Source organism: Podarcis tiliguerta (assembly GCF_965153285.1).
Source record: "Podarcis tiliguerta genome assembly, chromosome: 8".
Lineage (NCBI taxonomy): Eukaryota > Metazoa > Chordata > Lepidosauria > Squamata > Lacertidae > Podarcis > Podarcis tiliguerta.
In genome coordinates, this window is record NC_139541.1 from 424729 (window position 1) to 448059 (window position 23331).

The 23331-nt window shown below is 45.9% G+C and overlaps 1 protein-coding gene across 3 annotated transcripts in view; it reads right to left on the minus strand.

Moving 5' to 3' along the window:
- The window catches only part of ZMAT4 (zinc finger matrin-type 4), a 246193-nt gene that overhangs the window by 116522 nt on the left and 106340 nt on the right, over positions 1 to 23331 (minus strand). For all 3 annotated transcript variants that reach the window (XM_083456650.1, XM_083456651.1, XM_083456649.1), the window contains exon 3: positions 1226 to 1315. In XM_083456650.1, coding sequence (XP_083312776.1) covers positions 1226 to 1315 — 90 coding nt within the window. The remainder of the gene's footprint in view (positions 1 to 1225; positions 1316 to 23331) is intronic.

Sequence of the window (23331 nt, forward strand, 5' to 3'; positions counted from 1 at the left end):
CTCATCAATGGTTCCTCTTCATCCTGGAGAAGAGTGACTAGTGGGGTGCCACAGGGTTCTGTCTTGGGCCCGGTCTTATTCAACATCTTTATCAACGACTTGGATGATGGACTCAAGGGCATCCTGATCAAATTTGCAGATGACACCAAACTGGGAGGGGTGGCTAACACCCCAGAGGACAGGATCACACTTCAAAACGACCTTGACAGATTAGAGAACTGGGCCAAAACAAACAAGATGAATTTTAACAGGGAGAAATGTAAAGTATTGCACTTGGGCAAAAAAAATGAGAGGCACAAATACAAGATGGGTGACACCTGGCTTGAGAGCAGTACATGTGAAAAGGATCTAGGAGTCTAGGTTGACCACAAACTTGACATGAGCCAACAGTGTGACGCGGCAGCTAAAAAAGCCAATGCAATTCTGGGCTGCATCAATAGGAGTATAGCATCTAGATCAAGGGAAGTAATAGTGCCACTGTATTCTGCTCTGGTCAGACCTCACCTGGAGTACTGTGTCCAGTTCTGGGCACCACAGTTCAAGAAGGACATTGACAAACTGGAACGTGTCCAGAGGAGGGCAACCAAAATGGTCAAAGGCCTGGAAACGATGCCTTATGAGGAACGGCTAAGGGAGCTGGGCATGTTTAGCCTGGAGAAGAGGAGGTTAAGGGGGGATATGATAGCCATGTTCAAATATATAAAAGGATGTCACATAGAGGAGGGAGAAAGGTTGTTTTCTGCTGCTCCAGAGAAGCGGACACGGAGCAATGGATCCAAACTACAAGAAAGAAGATTCCACCTAAACATTAGGAAGAACTTCCTGACAGTAAGAGCTGTTCGACAGTGGAATTTGCTGCCAAGGAGTGTGGTGGAGTCTCCTTCTTTGGAGGTCTTTAAGCAGAGGCTTGACAACCATATGTCAGGAGTGCTCTGATGGTGTTTCCTGCTTGGCAGGGGGTTGGACTCGATGGCCCTTGTGGTCTCTTCCAACTCTATGATTCTATGATTCTATGATTGTCTCCAAGAACACGAACAGGCTTAGTTCTTCATAGAACAGGTTGAATCCTACCCAGACTTCCCAGAATGCCCACACTTCCTGCATAGTGCATTCTGGGCCCCAAAGGATGATGGCGACCTTGACCACATCTTAGACCCGATCCATTTTAAGAGGTGTTTTGTAGTCCTGTTGGGTAACTGCTAACAGATATAACAACAAAACTCACATTTTCTGACCGCAGCTTCTTCGCAGGACAGCCTCCATCTAGTGGGTGTAGCATATAGTAGAGACGAACTTTGCTGGCATGTTTCCGGCTCTGGGGAAGAAAACCCAAACATGTTGTTTGATATGGCATACTTGAATGATGCCCCATTTTAAAAACAAAACAATACACCTCCTCACATGTGGAAAAGCAGCATGTCAAGGAGGAGGCTTCTGCAGTTCTGCCCTATTGAGGCACAGGAACATAGCACAACTCTGCTACAGGCTGGCCTGAGGCTACATATGGACCTGTGGCCTGTGGCTCACCAGCCCTGCTATTAGGCCCAGGAAGTCCTCTTCAGAAAAGGAAAGGAAGCTCTAAGCCCAACCCAATGCTGTGTGCATTCCCAGCTCACTTGCACAGTCACCCCCCCTTTTTTTTTGCTATTGGAGATAGATGCAAGATGGCATGCTCTGACCTAATCTCTCCAAATGACATTAATTAGGCTAAACAAAAGAGCCAATGTGGCAGGTGCCCCAGAGGAGCAGCAAAATCAAGAGACCCGGCTCTGGAAATTGTTTTATTGGGTCATCTGATCTCAGTGGATGTGGAGGCCACTTTAAAGGGGGGGGGAATCTGAAATGCTGTGCCAGCTACATGCAGCATGAGCTGCGCACTGCAGCAGCCTTGGAAATAAGATGATGGATAGAAATGTAATAACTGAAAACTCAATGGGAGTATTGAAGGGTGAAAGGGCTGCAAACACCTGAGTTCCATCAAATCCCCTGCCTGCCATCTGGGAATGAAAAATAAGAGCATTATGGCCTGCACAGTGGTGAGCAGAGCTCCAGTGGCCTAATGTTTCCACCTAAACATTAGGAAGAACTTCCTGACAGTAAGAGCTGTTTGACAGTGGAATTTGCTGCCAAGGAGTGTGGTGGAGTCTCCTTCTTTGGAGGTCTTTAAGCAGAGGCTTGACAACCATATGTCAGGAGTGCTCTGATGGTGTTTCCTGCTTGGCAGGGGGTTGGACTCGATGGCCCTTGTGGTCTCTTCCAACTGTATGATTCTATGATTCTATGAGGAATATCATGGGGAAAACAAAGCAGGGTAGACCTTGAAAAGCCAAAGCTTGTGTTTTCGATCCTTAGTTAGTGGATAAATGATTACCCTCATCAGAATCGTTACAAAATATAGGCCTGGCCCAACTGTGCTTCATTATTTTCTACTGATCTCAATGAGACTTCCACATGGGTTTCACTTACTCCCACAGAAATCAATGGGACATAGAAGTATGGGTAGGGGAAGAAGTTCAGTTTAGTTCACATTTAAAGGCAAACTTACTTAATTCACACTACCTGGCTCAGTATGTGACCCAAAACACAGCATTCATTCAAAACCTTCACTTCTCTGAATTTTGCGGTGCAGTTTTCCACTCAAGTAATGTGTGCAAACATTAATTTTTAAAGGTAAAGTGTACATAAAGTGCTGCATGTATATATTAGGGAAAGCAGCTTGCAAAAATGTGTATATTAGGTAAAAATGCATTTAAAATGTGTTTATTTTGAGAAATTCACACCAAAATGCTGATGAATTTTCGTGAGAACCTAAAAATAAACTCCATAAACTGATGTGGAAAAAGAGAGATTGAAATAGAAAGATTTGCCCATCTCTACTTAAAAGTGCTTAGCTTTGCCTGGAATGTGCACTGTGTATTAGGAGAGTGAGCGGGGGGGGGGGCGGAGGTGTTTAATATGTACCCTCCAACAATTTCACAAATGAAACTAAAAGCATTCTTGCCTAGTAAGAAAAGTCCCTAACTTGTACCCAGCCAGGATCACTGGCAGACCACCTACCCACTATTAAGTATTACAGACAACTCTCCTTTACCTGCTGGGTGTCCTGACTGAGTCTGTCCTGCCAACGCAGTGCATCATATTTGGTCCTCTAATATACCAACAATTCAAAAAGAGCAGACAGGTGAAATGACAAACTGACTACATGGTTCCTCAGCATTCATAGACTCATCAGGTTAGAGGGAGTCCCAAGAGTCATCTAGTCCTGCAATGTAGGAATCAGCTCTCAAACAGCTCTTATCAGGGCCGGATTTAGGTTTGATGGAGCCCTAAGCTACGGAAGGTAACGGGGACCTTTATACGTCCAGCTGTCCTTTGTCACTGTTTTTTGTGTTGAATTTCTTAAATTACTTACATCATAGGAGCCCACACAACACAAAACACTGTTGCTGTATATCAGTTTTATTTTCTTTGTTTTTTTATCTTATATTTTGGAAATGTACATCCAGTTTTTTTGCCTTTACATTTTTTGGGGGCCCCCAAGAGAGTGGGGCCCTAAACCAGTGGTGAAGCTAGGGGCTTTGCCACCCGGAGCAGGGACGTGGCACATTGCCTGCACCAGCGACTCAATGGGAGCATCGAGGGAATTGTGGATGGCTGCAGCAGCAACGAGAATAACTTATGCAGGGCTTGCAATGCAAGTGATACTGCCAATCAAAAGCTCCGCAGCAAATGTGTTCTTCTGAGGAGGGGCCTGGGGAGCTTTGCTCCTCTTTGTGTTTGTGTGTTGCATGTTGCTGGGCTTTGGAGGCTGGGAGAGACAGGGGAGCAGCTTTGCCACAAGCCAGGGAGCTCGGCTGGAGCGCCCGGTTGGGGACCAGCCAGTCAAGGCTGACCGTTGGGGACTCCCCTGTCCTCCTCCCTCCCCAGCGGAAGGAGGGAAGGAGGGGCATGGAGCCATGGCTCCCGTCTGTCCCCAGCCCCTCCCCAGCAGAAGGAGGGAAGGAGGGGCACGGAGCCATGGCTCCCGTCTGTCCCCAGCCCCTCCCCAGCAGAAGGAGGGAAGGAGGGGCACGGAGCCATGGCTCCCGTCTGTCCCCAGCCCCTCCCCAGCGGAAGGAGGGAAGGAGGGGCATGGAGCCATGGCTCCCGTCTGTCCCCAGCCCCTCCCTCCCTCCTGTAAAGTCCCTCGCTGTAAAGTGACAAAGCAGGAGCCACTTACAGCGAGCCAAAGTTTTGCCACTCATGGGCTTGGGGGTCGCAGGTGGGACCCCCTGCCGAAATGTCACCCTCCTTCAGGATGGCACCTGGAGCGGACCGCCCCCTCATCGGTACGCCTCTGCCCTAATCTATAGCTTATTTAGTTTACCTATACGTAAATCCGGCACTGGCTCTTACCATCCAAATTCATGTTTTGTTGGAATCTCCTTTCTTGTTAATTTGAATCAGTTGGTTTGAGCGGTAGAAAACATGTTTGCTCTCCCTTCTATGTGAAAAGCCCTTCAAATAATTGAAGATGGGCACTATACTTTTGTCGATGCAGCCTAGAACTGCATTAGCTTTTTCTGCTGCTACATCGCATGGTTGACTCAAGTTAGGCTTGTGGCCTATTAAGACAACTGCATATTCCTGCATTGCAGGGGGTTGGACTAGATGATCCTCAGGCTCCCTTCCAACTCTACAGTTCTATGATTCTATAAGACCCCTGGATCCTTTTCACGTGCGCTCCTGTTAAGTCGGGTGTCCCCCACCCTGTATTTGTGCATCTGATCATTTCTGCCTAACTGCAGAACCTTACCATAGTCCCTACTGAAATTCATTTTGTTCTTTGGGGCCCCTTTCTCCAACCTGTTAAGGTCATCTTGAATCCTGTTTTTGTTTTCTGTGCACACATTGCACACTTTGGAACACCAGAAGCTTCCTTCTTCCACCATTGGCCCATCTCACTCACCACTAACTGGCAGCAGTTCTCCACCCCCACTTTGAGGTTGAAGCTGGCGCCTTCCACAACCAGGGCAGAAGTTCTGCCACTGAGCCCAGGAATGCAAGTCAAGATGCATCAGAGCCCCAAAGCTCAAAGAGATTTAAACTTTTAGCAGCCAAAATGAAAGGGTCCTAATGCCGGAAAACTGAAGCCTAAATCAACCATAATGTTTTAATGTATTGTCAAACTCCCTCAATCTAATAGCAAACACAGGTGGTGAGTGCTGACGACTGAGCCAAAAAGGAGCCACTGAGAAACAAGAGGGAGACATTAATATTTGCAGAAGTAAAAGCCACCCCCTTTCAAAACAGTTTGTTGTAGGTCACACTTGTCTTTCCTAAAAGGCAAAGTAAAGAGAGTGATTTATCCAGATCACGCCACCCAGGAAACTGAAATGGTCTCTGTCAAATTGGGAGAGCTGGAGAGTAGGCAAAGGCCCAGAGAAATGAAATGGGTGCATGGACCAGGTCCTATTGCTGAAAGTACTGTATATGGGAGAATTGTACTGGCCTGTGGTTCTAGGTTGTGCTATTAGCGGTTGAGTTATTCAGTTCAAAGAAAAGTGCAAATTTTGCATTTTGAGTGAAGTCATTTACTTTGCTTCAAACAGCATTAGGTGTTATGCTTCCGGGACTGGCTTTGCCCTCTTGTTAATTAAAACTTTGCCCTGCAGCATTCTTTGCTCTTCTAGAGGAAAAGGCACATTCTAGAGGTCTTTGCAAGAGCCTGGGGACTTCTAAGAAGGGGAAGGCACAAAGCCTGGAAATTTGCATCTAATCTGAGCTGCAGAACAAACTTCTACATCTTTTCAGCCACACCCCCTCCCCAGCTGAAAAGAACTCTGAGGCACTTGGGGGCAGGAAACACCCCCATAGCTTGCTGTTATAATGATCATGCTCTACTGAAGTTTACTATACAGCAGAAAGGAGCAGCCAAGCATACTAGGATTCAATTTCTTGACTTTAAGAAAGCCGACTTCATAAAACTTAGGGAAGTGCTGGGTGAGATCCCATGGACAGTAATACTAAAAGGAAAGGAAGTTCATGATGGCTGGGAGTTTGTTAAGAGGGAGATAGTAAAAGCACAACTTCAGGCAATACCAATGAGACAGAAACATGGAAGGTGCCTAAAGAAGCCAGGGTGGCTATCTAAAGAACTTTTAACTGAGTTAAGATTAAAAAAGGATGTGTACAAAAAATGGTAAAGGGGGGAAACCACCAAAGAGGAATTCAAACAAATAGCCAGCACGTGTAGACACAAAGTCAGAAAAGCTAAAGCACAGAATGAACTCAGGCTTGCTAGAGAGGTTAAAAGCAACAAAAAAGGCTTCTATGGGTATGTTCGTAGCAAAAGGAAGAACAAAGAAACAGTGGGGTCACTCAGAGGAGAAGATGGTGAAATGCAAACAGGGGACACAGAAAGGGCTGAACTCCTCAATGCCTTCTTTGCCTCAGTCTTCTCCGATAAAGAAAACAATGCCCGACCTGAAGAATTTGGAGCAAATGATTCAGCAGAGGAAACACAGCCCAGAATAACTAAGGAGATAGTACAAGAATACTTGGCTAGTTTAGATGTATTCAAGTCTCCAGGGCCAGATGAACTGCATCCAAGAGTATTAAAAGAACTGGCAGATGTGATCTCAGAACCACTGGCAGTCATCTTTGAGAATTCCTGGAGAACAGGCGAAGTCCCGGCAGACTGGAGGAGGGCAAATGTTGTCCCTATTTTCAAAAAGGGGAAAAGAGAGGACCCAAATAATTACCGCCCAGTCAGTCTAACATCAATACCAGGGAAGATTCTGGAGCAGATCATTAAGCAAACAATCTGTGAGCACCTAGAAAGGAATGCTGTGATCACCAATAGTCAGCATGGATTTCTGAAAAATAAGTCATGTCAGACTAACCTGATCTCATTTTTTGACAGAATTACAAGCCTGGTAGATGAAGGGAACGCAGTGGATGTAGTCTACCTTGATTTCAGCAAGGCATTTGACAAGGTGCCCCATGATATTCTTGTAAAGAAGCTGGTAAAATGCGGTCTTGACTATGCTACCACTCAGTGGATTTGTAACTGGCTGACTGACCGGACCGAAAGGGTGCTCATCAATGGTTCCTCTTCATCCTGGAGAAGAGTGACTAGTGGGGTGCCACAGGGTTCTGTCTTGGGCCCAGTCTTATTCAACATCTTTATCAACGACTTGGATGGTGGACTCAAGGGCATCCTGATCAAATTTGCAGATGACACCAAACTGGGAGGGGTGGCTAACACCCCAGAAGACAGGATCACACTTCAAAACGACCTTGACAGATTAGAGAACTGGGCCAAAACAAACAAGATGAATTTTAACAGGGAAAAATGTAAAGTATTGCACTTGGGCAAAAAAAATGAGAGGCACAAATACAAGATGGGTGACACCTGGCTTGAGAGCAGTACATGTGAAAAGGATCTAGGAGTCTTGGTTGACCACAAACTTGACATGAGCCAACAGTGTGACGCGGCAGCTAAAAAAGCCAATGCAATTCTGGGCTGCATCAATAGGAGTATAGCATCTAGATCAAGGGAAGTTATAGTGCCACTGTATTCTGCTCTGGTCAGACCTCACCTGGAGTACTGTGTCCAGTTCTGGGCACCACAGTTCAAGAAGGACACTGACAAACTAGAACGTGTACAGAGGAGGGCAACCAAAATGGTCAAAGGCCTGGAAACAATGCCTTATGAGGATCGGCTAAGGGAGCTGGGCATGTTTAGCCTGGAGAAGAGGAGGTTAAGGGGTGATATGATAGCCATGTTCAAATATATAAAAGGATGTCACATAGAGGAGGGAGAAAGGTTGTTTTCTGCTGCTCCAGAGAAGCGGACACGGAGCAATGGATACAAACTACAAGAAAGAAGATTCCACCTAAACATTAGGAAGAACTTTCTGACAGTAAGAGCTGTTCGACAGTGGAATTTGCTGCCAAGGAGTGTGGTGGAGTCTCCTTCTTTGGAGGTCTTTAAGCAGAGGCTTGACAACCATATGTCAGGAGTGCTCTGATGGTGTTTCCTGCTTGGCAGGGGGTTGGACTCGATGACCCTTGTGGTCTCTTCCAACTCTATGATTCTATGGGGCACCTTGTCAAATGCCTTGCTGAAATCAAGGTAGGCTACATCCACTGCGTTCCCTTCATCTATCAGGCTTGTAATTCTGTCAAAAAACGAGATCAGGTTAGTCTGACATGACTTATTTTTCAGAAATCCATGCTGACTATTGGTGATCACAGCATTCCTTTCTAGGTGCTCACAGACTGTTTGCTTAATGATCTGCTCCAGAATCTTCCCTGGTATTGATGTCAGACTGACTGGGCGATAATTATTTGGGTCCTCTCTTTCCCCCTTTTTGAAAATAGGGACAACATTTGCCCTCCTCCAGTCTGCTGGGACTTCGCCTGTACTCCAGGAATTCTCTCTTTTTTTAAAAAAAAATATGATATTTTATTAATTTTACAATCAATAAACACACAATACAAACAAACAGATACAAAGAAAAAAAATAAAAACAACACATACAAACAATGCAACAATAAATTTATGAAGTAAAATATAGAAGAAAAAATAAAAGAAAAAGTTAAAATCAATCATTGTGTCTTTGCATTATTTAACATTAACCTGGGTCTGCGACTTCCCCAAACCCTCCCACTCTGTATTCCAGATCTTATATTCTGACAGTAAATTCTTTACCTCTGGCTTATCTTTAGTTCAACTTAATCTTAATGTCTTAACATAATTACATTTCCATATATCTTAAAACATTAATCTTTCTTAATCCTTAAGTTTTTATGCTAATATTCTTTTAGGTTCAGTCTGATGTCATCAAACATTCATTATTTTATAGAGTTTCTGTAGATAGTCTTTGAACTTCCTCCAATCTTCCTTCACCGTCTCTTCTCCCTGGTCTCTGATTCTGCCAGTCATTTCTGCTAGTTCCATATAGTCAATAACCTTCATCTGCCATTCTTCCAGCGTGGGTAGTTCTTGTGTCTTCCAATACTGTGTGATGAGTATTCTTGCTACTGTTGTGGCATACATAAAAAATGTCCTATCCTTCACCTGAACCTGTTGGTTGACCATACCCAGGAGAAAGGCTTCTGGGTTCTTCCGAAATGTGTATTTAAACACTTTTTTCAGTTCATTATAAATCATCTCCCAGAAGGACTTAATCCTTGGGCACATCCACCAAAGGTGGAAAAAGGTGCCTTCAGATTCTTTACATTTCCAACATTTATTATCAGGCATATGATAAATTTTTGCTAGCTTGACTGGTGTCATGTACCATCTGTAAATCATTTTCATTATATTCTCTCTTAAGGCATTACATGCCGTGAATTTTATTCCAGTGGTCCATAACCGTTCCCAGTCAGCTAGCATTATATTATGACCAACATCTTGTGCCCACTTAATCATTACTGATTTCACTTCCTCATCCTGTGTGTTCCATTTCAGCAGCAAGTTATACATTCTTGACAATATCTTTGTTTTGGGTTCTAACAATTCTGTTTCCAATTTTGATTTTTCCACCTGGAAGCCAATTTTTCTATCCATTTTAAATGCCTCCATTATTTGATGATAATGGAGCCAATCTCGGACTTTGCTTTTTAATTATCAAAACTCTGTAGTTTCAGTTTATCCCCATCTTGTTCTAGAATCTCCCAATATTTTGGCCAATTGGCCTCCATATTGAGTTTCTTTAAAGCTTTTGCTTCCATTGGAGACAACCACCTTGGAGTTTTGTTTTCCAAAAGATCTTTATATCTAGTCCATACATTAAACAGTGCTTTCCTAACAATGTGAATTTTGAACATTCTATGCACTTTAACCTTGTCATACCATAAATATGCATGCCAGCCAAACACATTGTTAAATCCTTCTAAATTCAATATGTCTGTATTTTCAAGAAGTAGCCATTCTTTCAGCCAGCAAAAAGCTGCTGCTTCATAGTAAAGTTTTAAGTCTGGCAGGGCAAAGCCCCCTCTTTCCTTTGCATCTGTTAATATTTTAAATTTTATTCTTGGCTTTTTGCCCTGCCAGACAAATCTAGATATGTCTTTCTGCCACTTCTTGAAACAGTCTGTTTTATCAATAATCTGCAATGTCTGGAATAAAAACAACATTCTTGGCAATACATTCATCTTTATCACAGCAATACGACCTAAAAGTGAGAGTTTCAAATTAGACCATATATCTAGATCCTTCTTTATCTCCGTCCAACATTTATCATAGTTATCTTTAAATAAGTTCCCATTTTTAGCAGTCATGGTAATTCCCAGGTATTTTACTTTTTTCACCACTGTCAAGCCTGTCTCATTCTGAAACCTTTCTTTTTCAATTTCTGTTAGATTTTTTGTCAAAACCTTGGTTTTTGTTTTATTTAATTTAAAACCTTTATGTGATGGGATGAAGAGCTGCTTGTGTGTAAACTGCAAATCCCTCAGAGTTTGAACAGTTTCTCAAACCTCTGCCTGTGACGGAGCCCCTCCAGCATGGCTGCGTCAGTCGCTAGCAGAATCCGAAAGTGGTTGCTTTCGGAAACGTTTCCAACATAAAAGCTCCTTAACGGAAATACGTCTTCTGGACTCTCTGCGTGACAGTTTCCGGCGAGGAACGGGTGTCCCTATAGGAGGACCTGAGACATCCCCACTGTTTTCGCTGGAAACGTCTCTGAGCCATTCCTCCGACTCTCCTTCCCTTGACATTCCTGTTCGCCCCCTACTGGTTCCCTCTTCAGGTGTTACGTCTCTCTCTACCTCAGAGAGCCTTTGCACCTCTTGTGCTGCCAATGGCAGTTCCCTGACATCCACCTCCCCTCCAGGGCCCCCTTCACCCCCTCCCGTCTCCTCCCCTACGGGTTGGGAGGAGGTAAAACCCCGGAAAGAACCTTCCTCATCGTCGGAAGTTTCGAACACCTTTCTCCACTTGTTGCGGTTCCTAGTCTCTCGGTACTCCTCGTCGTCTGAGTCCGTTCCTTCTTCCAACTCCGACTCCGCGAATCCTTCCAGTTCCTCTTCCTCGTCTGTGGTGCCGAAATACTCCCTCCTAAACCTTGCTGCCGGCTGTGGTTTCCTCGGGAATCTTTGGTGGAACGTTTCTGTTAAAACCTCGTCATTGACCTCCTCTGCTGTCACCCAAGTGTTTTCTGACTCCGGTTCCCCTTCCCACGCCACTAAATACTCCACCTGATTGCCCTTCCACCTGGAATCGAGGATTTCCGCTACATGGTTACTGCTCTCCCTCTCTTCCAAGACTGGTCCCCTGGTGTACTCCCCTTCACCTCCCCCCTTGTACGGTGACAGTAACGACCTGTGGAACACTGGGTGCAATTTCATGTGGTTGGGTAACCGGAGTTTGAAAGCCACTGGGTTGACCTGCTGAATGACCTCAAAGGGTCCCAATCTCTTGGGTCTTAATTTCTTACAACCCCCTTTGAACGGCAACCCTTGGGTGGACAACCACACCTGATCCCCCACCCGTACTGTTTCACCTTCCCTCCTGTTCTTGTCTGCCTGCTTCTTATATTGTGCCTTGGCCCTTTCTAAGTTGAGCTGAAGCTGACGATGGATCGCTTCCATCTCTTCTACAAAATGTTCGGCCGCTGGGACGCTCCATCTCTCGCCTCCCTCCCCCGGGAATGCCCTGGGGTGACACCCGTAATTGGCCAAAAAGGGGCTCATCCCTGTGGACACATGCTCCGCATTGTTGTAGGCAAATTCTGCCAGCGCCAGCTTTTCGACCCAATCATTCTCTCTGTCATTGACATAACACCTCAGATATTGTTGGAGGATGCTATTTGCTCTTTCCGCCTGCCCGTTGGTTTCAGGGTGCCGGGCCGTCGAGAAATTGACTTCCACGTGCAGCAAGCTCATGAGCTTCCTCCAGAACCTGGAAGTAAATTGTTTCCCGCGGTCTGAGATAACCCTCAAGGGGGCGCCATGCAGCCGGAAGATGTGTTCTACAAACAACTTCGCTGTTTCTTCCGCTGTGACTGCATGTGAACATGCTACAAAGTGGCACATCTTAGTTAACAGGTCCACTACTACCATGATGGCCGTTTTCCCTTTGGATTTGGGCAGATCCGTCATAAAATCTATTGATACCGCCTCCCAAGGCTGTTCTGGCGTGGGTAGTGGTTCTAATAACCCTGCCGGCGCCCTTCTTTCCCCCTTGGCCCTCTGGCATTGGTCACACCCTCTTACATACTCCTTTACATCTTCCCTCACCTTGGGCCACCAAAATTCCCTGGTGACCATCCACATGGTCTTGTGTTGTCCAAAATGTCCTGCCGTGGGACTATCATGCAACTGCTTGAGTACCCTCCCTCTCAATTCACCTTCTGGTATATACAGTGCCCCTTTGTAATACAATGCCCCATTTCTTTCTTCAAAACCCTCCGGGCTCTCACCCTCTCCCCTGAGACCTCTGAGCTTATTTTGGGCATATTCGTCATTTTCCGTTTCTTCTACCAGTTCTCGTCTCCCCACCAGCGCCGCCCCACACACCCAGCGGTCCTCAGGAATGACATGTCAGGGATGGGAACTGCCATCGGCAGCACAAGAGGTGCAAAGGCTCTCTGAGGTAGAGAGAGACATAACACCTGAAGAGGGAACCAGTAGGGGGCGAACAGGAATGTCAAGGGAAGGGGAGTCAGAGGAATGGCTCAGAGACGTTTCCAGCGAAAACAGTGGGGATGTCTCAGGTCCTCCTATAGGGACACCCGTTCCTCGCCGGAAACTGTCACGCAGAGAGTCCAGAAGACGTGTTTCCGTTAAGGAGCTTTTATGTTGGAAACGTTTCCGAAAGCAACCACTTTCGGATTCTGCTAGCGACTGACGCAGCCATGCTGGAGGGGCTCCGTCACAGGCAGAGGTTTGAGAAACTGTTCAAACTCTGAGGGATTTGCAGTTTACACACAAGCAGCTCTTCATCCCATCACAGCAATCCGAAAGTCACCGACAGCTAGCTTGTGCCAGGGAGAGGCATCATGAGCGAACCAGCCGGAACTGGAGGGGCAGCTGGAGGAGGTCCAAGCCTGGAAGAAAGGTACAGGACGTTGGAGATCCAGCTTGCCTTGCAGACGGCAAGGCTGGAAGAGAGGAGGGCTCAGGATGCAGAAAGGGGGAAGGAGAAAGCCACCCCACTCAACAGAAAGATGCCAGGATTGGTGCAGAAATTTGGGGGGGACCCCAGAAACTATCATGCCTTTAGGACAGAGATGCAATACGCTCTCAATCTGCAATTTGATGACTTCCCTGATGAGGAATCGCGAGTGGCTTTTGTAATTAGCCATCTCGAATCAGGGGCGAAGGACTGGGTTAGACCCTTGATGGCAGCAAATAATGAGATCCTAAAGGACACAAGGAAGTTTTTTCGTGCCATGGACCTGATGTTTTCCAGCGACATTGAGCAGGGAGGGGTGCGAAGGCAGTTAATGGCTTGCAGACAGGGAAACAGGACTGTCCGTGAGTACTGGACTGAGTTCACTATGTTGATTCATAGATTGGGGTGGGACTTGTCTGCTGAGCCCATTCAGATGCTTTTCGAAGAAGGTCTGTCTTCGTCCTTGAAAGATGAACTTTCCCGGACCCCCAGAGCGGAGTCTATGGACCAGCTGACTAAAGCCGCGCTGGCCATAGGAGTGCGCCAGGAAGCGAGGGCTTTGGAGAAGCGGGAGGGGAAAGGAGAACGTTGGAGGGAGCTCCGCATTCCAGACATTCCAGAGCAGCCTTTCCCGCCGGCAGAGCCGATGGAAGTGGGAACAGCGCGTGCGCGCGCAGTTTCAAACATCGGTGAAGGGCGGAAGAAGGAGGGAAAGGGCGGGAAGAAATGTTATCTCTGCCAACAGCCAGGACACTTTGCCAGAGTCTGTCCACGGAGAAAGGAATGGCAAGGCATGGCAGGAGCTGTTGGGGGAGAGGAGGAGGAAAGCACGGAGCAAGTAAAAGCCAACGCCTGGCTGCCGTCGGGGCACAGCAGCCAGGCTCAAAAGCAGTGAAAGTGCCCTCACCAGAACCTCCCAGACCTGCTCTAGTGATAGAGGTGTTGCTAGAGCTGCCAAACGGACATCCCCTACAGATCAAGGCCCTTCTGGATTCAGGCAGCTCCTGTAATTTCATGAGTAAGGAGTTCGCAGCTGAGCACCAGATACAAACCCTCCCCTTAAGTAAACCCCTGCAGGTAACCACGATTGACGGCAGAGAGTTGTTGGGAGGAGAAGTGAACCAACAGACAGTCCCCATGATAATGAGGGTGGCAAGGCACACCGAGAGGATAGCGTTTAATGTGGCCACCTTGGGAGGAGCTCCCATAATTTTGGGGATGAGCTGGCTGGCACTACACGATCCTCTAGTGGGCTGGCACCAGAGGGTGGTCTCCTTTGGGTCAGCGCATTGCCTAGAACACTGCAAGCAGGGAAAGGATCCAGGGGGAGCCAAGCTCACCCTAGCTGGGATGGAGGTAATGAAGCAAGGGGAGGTGCCTCCGCAATATGCAGATCTGAGCAACGTATTTAGCGAAAGGGAAGCGGACAAACTGCCGCCGCATAGACCCTTTGACTGTCAAATCAACCTACTCCCTGGGGCTCAACTCCCAGTGGGCAAGCTGTACGCCATGTCAGACAGGGAGATGCAAGAGCTGAGGGAGTTTATTGACAAAAACCTGAAGAGGGGTTTCATCAGAGAGTCCCGAGCGGTGGGGGGCAGCCCAGTGTTTTTTGTGGACAAAAAAAACACAGATAAGCCGAGACTTGTAGTAGACTTCAGGGCCCTAAATGCAGCGTCGGAACCCCTGGCTTTTCCTATGCCCCGAATTGATGACATTCTGACCAGGGTAAGGAAGGGGAAGATTTTTACAAAACTGGACCTGCGGGGGGCGTACAATCTGATACGAATAAGGGAGGGGGATGAATGGAAGACCACCATGTTCACCCCTTTGGGAGCATTTGAATACCTCGTAATGCCCTTCGGTCTCCAAGCCGGCTCCGCATGTTTTCAAAGTTTTATCAACCACGTCTTGGGACCTTTGCTCTACAAGAATTGTGTGGCCTTTTTGGATGACGTGTTGGTGTATTCGGAAGATGAAGAGCAGCATGTGAGGGACGTGAGAGAAGTGTTGGGCCGGCTGCAAGCCAATCAGCTGTGGGTGAAACTGGAGAAGTGCCAGTTTCATGCCAAGGAGGTGGAATTCCTGGGGTACCGCCTGTCAGACCAAGGATTGGCCATGGATCCAGGCAAGGTCCAGGCGGTGCTGGAATGGAAGACACCGAAGACCAAGAAGGATGTGCAAAGGTTCCTGGGGTTTGGGAACTTTTATCGGAAGTTCATCAAGAATTTTGCACACTTGACGGCGCCCATCACCGACTGCCTCAGTAGCAAGAAGAAATTTGTTTGGACGGCGGAGGTGGAGAGAGCTTTTGAAGAACTGAAAAGGGCTTTCGCTTCGGAAGAACAACTTCTGCATGTGGACCTACAGAAGCCCATGAGAGTGGAGACAGACGCGTCAGACAGAGCGGTGGGGGCGGTGCTTCTTCAGCCGGGAAGAAATACGGCGGAGTGGAGACCGTGTGCCTTTTTCTCGAGGAAGCTGAATAAGTCCGAGCGGAACTACACGGTGTATGACAGGGAACTACTCGCCATTTACGAAGCGTTCCGGAGGTGGAGACATTTATTGATTGGGGCACAACACAAGGTGCAAGTGTGCACCGACCACAAGAATTTGGAGTATTGGAGAACAGCTCGAGTACTCAACCAACGACAAGTGAGATGGGCACAGGAATTTTCCAAATTCCACTTCGAGATTTGTTATGTACCAGGCCCAGAGAACGTCAGGGCGGACGCTCTCTCACGCAAACCAGAGTACTTGGAGGGGGAGGGGGCAATCGAAGAAAGACATGTCATTCCTGAGGACCGCTGGGTGTGTGGGGCGGCGCTGGTGGGGAGACGAGAACTGGTAGAAGAAACGGAAAATGACGAATATGCCCAAAATAAGCTCAGAGGTCTCAGGGGAGAGGGTGAGAGCCCGGAGGGTTTTGAAGAAAGAAATGGGGCATTGTATTACAAAGGGGCACTGTATATACCAGAAGGTGAATTGAGAGGGAGGGTACTCAAGCAGTTGCATGATAGTCCCACGGCAGGACATTTTGGACAACACAAGACCATGTGGATGGTCACCAGGGAATTTTGGTGGCCCAAGGTGAGGGAAGATGTAAAGGAGTATGTAAGAGGGTGTGACCAATGCCAGAGGGCCAAGGGGGAAAGAAGGGCGCCGGCAGGGTTATTAGAACCACTACCCACGCCAGAACAGCCTTGGGAGGCGGTATCAATAGATTTTATGACGGATCTGCCCAAATCCAAAGGGAAAACGGCCATCATGGTAGTAGTGGACCTGTTAACTAAGATGTGCCACTTTGTAGCATGTTCACATGCAGTCACAGCGGAAGAAACAGCGAAGTTGTTTGTAGAACACATCTTCCGGCTGCATGGCGCCCCCTTGAGGGTTATCTCAGACCGCGGGAAACAATTTACTTCCAGGTTCTGGAGGAAGCTCATGAGCTTGCTGCACGTGGAAGTCAATTTCTCGACGGCCCGGCACCCTGAAACCAACGGGCAGGCGGAAAGAGCAAATAGCATCCTCCAACAATATCTGAGGTGTTATGTCAATGACAGAGAGAATGATTGGGTCGAAAAGCTGGCGCTGGCAGAATTTGCCTACAACAATGCGGAGCATGTGTCCACAGGGATGAGCCCCTTTTTGGCCAATTACGGGTGTCACCCCAGGGCATTCCCGGGGGAGGGAGGCGAGAGATGGAGCGTCCCAGCGGCCGAACATTTTGTAGAAGAGATGGAAGCGATCCATCGTCAGCTTCAGCTCAACTTAGAAAGGGCCAAGGCACAATATAAGAAGCAGGCAGACAAGAACAGGAGGGAAGGTGAAACAGTACGGGTGGGGGATCAGGTGTGGTTGTCCACCCAAGGGTTGCCGTTCAAAGGGGGTTGTAAGAAATTAAGACCCAAGAGATTGGGACCCTTTGAGGTCATTCAGCAGGTCAACCCAGTGGCTTTCAAACTCCGGTTACCCAACCACATGAAATTGCACCCAGTGTTCCACAGGTCGTTACTGTCACCGTACAAGGGGGGAGGTGAAGGGGAGTACACCAGGGGACCAGTCTTGGAAGAGAGGGAGAGCAGTAACCATGTAGCGGAAATCCTCGATTCCAGGTGGAAGGGCAATCAGGTGGAGTATTTAGTGGCGTGGGAAGGGGAACCGGAGTCAGAAAACACTTGGGTGACAGCAGAGGAGGTCAATGACGAGGTTTTAACAGAAACGTTCCACCAAAGATTCCCGAGGAAACCACAGCCGGCAGCAAGGTTTAGGAGGGAGTATTTCGGCACCACAGACGAGGAAGAGGAACTGGAAGGATTCGCGGAGTCGGAGTTGGAAGAAGGAACGGACTCAGACGACGAGGAGTACCGAGAGACTAGGAACCGCAACAAGTGGAGAAAGGTGTTCGAAACTTCCGACGATGAGGAAGGTTCTTTCCGGGGTTTTACCTCCTCCCAACCCGTAGGGGAGGAGACGGGAGGGGGTGAAGGGGGCCCTGGAGGGGAGGTGGATGTCAGGGAACTGCCATTGGCAGCACAAGAGGTGCAAAGGCTCTCTGAGGTAGAGAGAGACGTAACACCTGAAGAGGGAACCAGTAGGGGGCGAACAGGAATGTCAAGGGAAGGAGAGTCGGAGGAATGGCTCAGAGACGTTTCCAGCGAAAACAGTGGGGATGTCTCAGGTCCTCCTATAGGGACACCCGTTCCTCGCCGGAAACTGTCACGCAGAGAGTCCAGAAGACGTATTTCCGTTAAGGAGCTTTTATGTTGGAAACGTTTCCGAAAGCAACCACTTTCGGATTCTGCTAGCGACTGACGCAGCCATGCTGGAGGGGCTCCGTCACAGGCAGAGGTTTGAGAAACTGTTCAAACTCTGAGGGATTTGCAGTTTACACACAAGCAGCTCTTCATCCCATCACATAAAGGTTTTAAATTAAATAAAACAAAAACCAAGGTTTTGACAAAAAATCTAACAGAAATTGAAAAAGAAAGGTTTCAGAATGAGACAGGCTTGACAGTGGTGAAAAAAGTAAAATACCTGGGAATTACCATGACTGCTAAAAATGGGAACTTATTTAAAGATAACTATGATAAATGTTGGACGGAGATAAAGAAGGATCTAGATATATGGTCTAATTTGAAACTCTCACTTTTAGGTCGTATTGCTGTGATAAAGATGAATGTATTGCCAAGAATGTTGTTTTTATTCCAGACATTGCAGATTATTGATAAAACAGACTGTTTCAAGAAGTGGCAGAAAGACATATCTAGATTTGTCTGGCAGGGCAAAAAGCCAAGAATAAAATTTAAAATATTAACAGATGCAAAGGAAAGAGGGGGCTTTGCCCTGCCAGACTTAAAACTTTACTATGAAGCAGCAGCTTTTTGCTGGCTGAAAGAATGGCTACTTCTTGAAAATACAGACATATTGAATTTAGAAGGATTTAACAATGTGTTTGGCTGGCATGCATATTTATGGTATGACAAGGTTAAAGTGCATAGAATGTTCAAAATTCACATTGTTAGGAAAGCACTGTTTAATGTATGGACTAGATATAAAGATCTTTTGGAAAACAAAACTCCAAGGTGGTTGTCTCCAATGGAAGCAAAAGCTTTAAAGAAACTCAATATGGAGGCCAATTGGCCAAAATATTGGGAGATTCTAGAACAAGATGGGGATAAACTGAAACTACAGAGTTTTGATAATTAAAAAGCAAAGTCCGAGATTGGCTCCATTATCATCAAATAATGGAGGCATTTAAAATGGATAGAAAAATTGGCTTCCAGGTGGAAAAATCAAAATTGGAAACAGAATTGTTAGAACCCAAAACAAAGATATTGTCAAGAATGTATAACTTGCTGCTGAAATGGAACACACAGGATGAGGAAGTGAAATCAGTAATGATTAAGTGGGCACAAGATGTTGGTCATAATATAATGCTAGCTGACTGGGAACGGTTATGGACCACTGGAATAAAATTCACGGCATGTAATGCCTTAAGAGAGAATATAATGAAAATGATTTACAGATGGTACATGACACCAGTCAAGCTAGCAAAAATTTATCATATGCCTGATAATAAATGTTGGAAATGTAAAGAATCTGAAGGCACCTTTTTCCACCTTTGGTGGATGTGCCCAAGGATTAAGTCCTTCTGGGAGATGATTTATAATGAACTGAAAAAAGTGTTTAAATACACATTTCGGAAGAACCCAGAAGCCTTTCTCCTGGGTATGGTCAACCAACAGGTTCAGGTGAAGGATAGGACATTTTTTATGTATGCCACAACAGTAGCAAGAATACTCATCGCACAGTATTGGAAGACACAAGAACTACCCACGCTGGAAGAATGGCAGATGAAGGTTATTGACTATATGGAACTAGCAGAAATGACTGGCAGAATCAGAGACCAGGGAGAAGAGACGGTGAAGGAAGATTGGAGGAAGTTCAAAGACTATCTACAGAAACTCTATAAAATAATGAATGTTTGATGACATCAGACTGAACCTAAAAGAATATTAGCATAAAAACTTAAGGATTAAGAAAGATTAATGTTTTAAGATATATGGAAATGTAATTATGTTAAGACATTAAGATTAAGTTGAACTAAAGATAAGCCAGAGGTAAAGAATTTACTGTCAGAATATAAGATCTGGAATACAGAGTGGGAGGGTTTGGGGAAGTCGCAGACCCAGGTTAATGTTAAATAATGCAAAGACACAATGATTGATTTTAACTTTTTCTTTTATTTTTTCTTCTATATTTTACTTCATAAATTTATTGTTGCATTGTTTGTATGTGTTGTTTTTATTTTTTTTCTTTGTATCTGTTTGTTTGTATTGTGTGTTTATTGATTGTAAAATTAATAAAATATCATATTTTTTTTTTAAAAAAGAGAGAATTCCTGGAGTACAGGCGAAGTCCCAGCAGACTGGAGGAGGGCAAATGTTGTCCCTATTTTCAAAAAGGGGGAAAGAGAGGACCCAAATAATTATCGCCCAGTCAGTCTGACATCAATACCAGGGAAGATTCTGGAGCAGATCATTAAGCAAACAGTCTGTGAGCACCTAGAAAGGAATGCTGTGATCACCAATAGTCAGCATGGATTTCTGAAAAATAAGTCATGTCAGACTAACCTGATCTCGTTTTTTGACAGAATTACAAGCCTGATAGATGAAGGGAACGCAGTGGATGTAGCCTACCTTGATTTCAGCAAGGCATTTGACAAGGTGCCCCATAGAATCATAGAGTTGGAAGAGACCACAAGGGTCATCGAGTCCAACCCCCTGCCAAGCAGGAAACACCATCAGAGCACTCCTGACATATGGTTGTCAAGCCTCTGCTTAAAGACCTCCAAAGAAGGAGACTCCACCACACTCCTTGGCAGCAAATTCCACTGTCGAACAGCTCTTACTGTCAGAAAGTTCTTCCTAATGTTTAGGTGGAATCTTCTTTCTTGTAGTTTGTATCCATTGCTCCGTGTCCGCTTCTCTGGAGCAGCAGAAAACAACCTTTCTCCCTCCTCTATGTGACATCCTTTTATATATTTGAACATGGCTATCATATCACCCCTTAACCTCCTCTTCTCCAGGCTAAACATGCCCAGCTCCCTTAGCCGATCCTCATAAGGCATTGTTTCCAGGCCTTTGACCATTTTGGTTGCCCTCCTCTGTACACGTTCTAGTTTGTCAGTGTCCTTCTTGAACTGTGGTGCCCAGAACTGGACACAGTACTCCAGGTGAGGTCTGACCAGAGCAGAATACAGTGGCACTATAACTTCCCTTGATCTAGATGCTATACTCCTATTGATGCAGCCCAGAATTGCATTGGCTTTTTTAGCTGCCGCGTCACACTGTTGGCTCATGTCAAGTTTGTGGTCAACCAAGACTCCTAGATCCTTTTCACATGTACTGCTCTCAAGCCAGGTGTCACCCATCTTGTATTTGTGCCTCTCATTTTTTTTGCCCAAGTGCAATACTTTACATTTCTCCCTGTTAAAATTCATCTTGTTTGTTTTGGCCCAGTTCTCTAATCTGTCAAGGTCGTTTTGAAGTGTGATCCTGTCTTCTGGGGTGTTAGCCACCCCTCCCAGTTTGGTGTCATCTGCAAATTTGATCAGGATGCCCTTGAGTCCACCATCCAAGTCGTTGATAAAGATGTTGAATAAGACTGGGCCCAAGACAGAACCCTGTGGCACCCCACTAGTCACTCTTCTCCAGGATGAAGAGGAACCATTGATGAGCACCCTTTCGGTCCGGTCAGTCAGCCAGTTACAAATCCACTGAGTGGTAGCATAGTCAAGACCGCATTTTACCAGCTTCTTTACAAGAATATCATGGGGCACCTTGTCAAATGCCTTGCTGAAATCAAGGTAGACTACATCCACTGCGTTCCCTTCATCTACCAGGCTTGTAATTCTGTCAAAAAATGAGATCAGGTTAGTCTGACATGACTTATTTTTCAGAAATCCATGCTGACTATTGGTGATCACAGCATTCCTTTCTAGGTGCTCACAGATTGTTTGCTTAATGATCTGCTCCAGAATCTTCCCTGGTATTGATGTTAGACTGACTGGGCGGTAATTATTTGGGTCCTCTCTTTTCCCCTTTTTGAAAATAGGGACAACATTTGCCCTCCTCCAGTCTGCCGGGACTTCGCCTGTTCTCCAGGAATTCTCAAAGATGACTGCCAGTGGTTCTGAGATCACATCTGCCAGTTCTTTTAATACTCTTGGATGCAGTTCATCTGGCCCTGGAGACTTGAATACATCTAAACTAGCCAAGTATTCTTGTACTATCTCCTTAGTTATTCTGGGCTGTGTTTCCTCTGCTGAATCATTTGCTCCAAATTCTTCAGGTCGGGCATTGTTTTCTTTATCGGAGAAGACTGAGGCAAAGAAGGCATTGAGGAGTTCAGCCCTTTCTGTGTCCCCTGTTTGCATTTCACCATCTTCTCCTCTGAGTGACCCCACTGTTTCTTTGTTCTTCCTTTTGCTACGAACATACCCATAGAAGCCTTTTTTGTTGCTTTTAACCTCTCTAGCAAGCCTGAGTTCATTCTGTGCTTTAGCTTTTCTGACTTTGTGTCTACACGTGCTGGCTATTTGTTTGAATTCCTCTTTGGTGGTTTCCCCCCTTTACCATTTTTTGTACACATCCTTTTTTAATCTTAACTCAGTTAAAAGTTCTTTAGATAGCCACCCTGGCTTCTTTAGGCACCTTCCATGTTTCCGTCTCATTGGTATTGCCTGAAGTTGTGCTTTTACTATCTCCCTCTTAACAAACTCCCAGCCATCATGAACTCCCTTTCCTTTTAGTATTACTGTCCATGGGATCTCACCCAGCACTTCCCTAAGTTTTATGAAGTCGGCTTTCTTAAAGTCAAGAAATTGAGTCCTAGTATGCTTGGCTGCTCCTTTCCGTTGTATAGTAAACTTCAGAAGAGCATGATCACTTGCGCCTAATGATCCTTCCACTTCTACCCCATTAACCAGGTCATCGACATTGGTTAGGACCAGATCTAAAATGGCTGTTCCTCTTGTTGCTTCTCCCACTTTCTGGACAATGAAGTTGTCTGCAAGGCCAGTGAGGAATCTGTTTGACCTTATGCTCTTGGCTGAGTTTGACATCCAACAAATATCTGGGTAATTGAAGTCCCCCATTACTACTATCTCCCTTCCTTTTGCATGCTTGGCCATCTGTTCCAGGAAGGCATCATCTATGTCCTCCGTTTGGCTTGGGGATCTATAGTAAACTCCCACAATGAGGTCACTATTATTCTTCTCTCCCTTAATTTTGACCCAAATGCTCTCACTTTGGCTTTGAGGTTCTAAATCTTGGATCTCTTCACAGGTATACACATCCCTGACATATAACGCCACTCCTCCTCCTTTCTTGTCTGGTCTGTTTCTCTGAAATAGATTGTATCCCTCCATTTTTACATTCCAATCGTGGGACTTATCCCACCAGGTTTCAGTGATGCCTATTATGTCATATTTAGTTTGCTGTACCAAGAGCTCAAGCTCATCTTGTTTATTTCCCATGCTTTGTGCATTAGTGTACAGACATTGAAGTCCATTAGTCATTCCCCCGTGTCTCTTATTTAAGGATTTTTTCCTCCCACCACTAGGTCTGCTTGCTGTTTGCTCCATTTGGTCTATGACATTTGGATGATCATCTTCATCAATTAATAGACTCCTACCTTCAGGAGCACTGTCTCCCTCC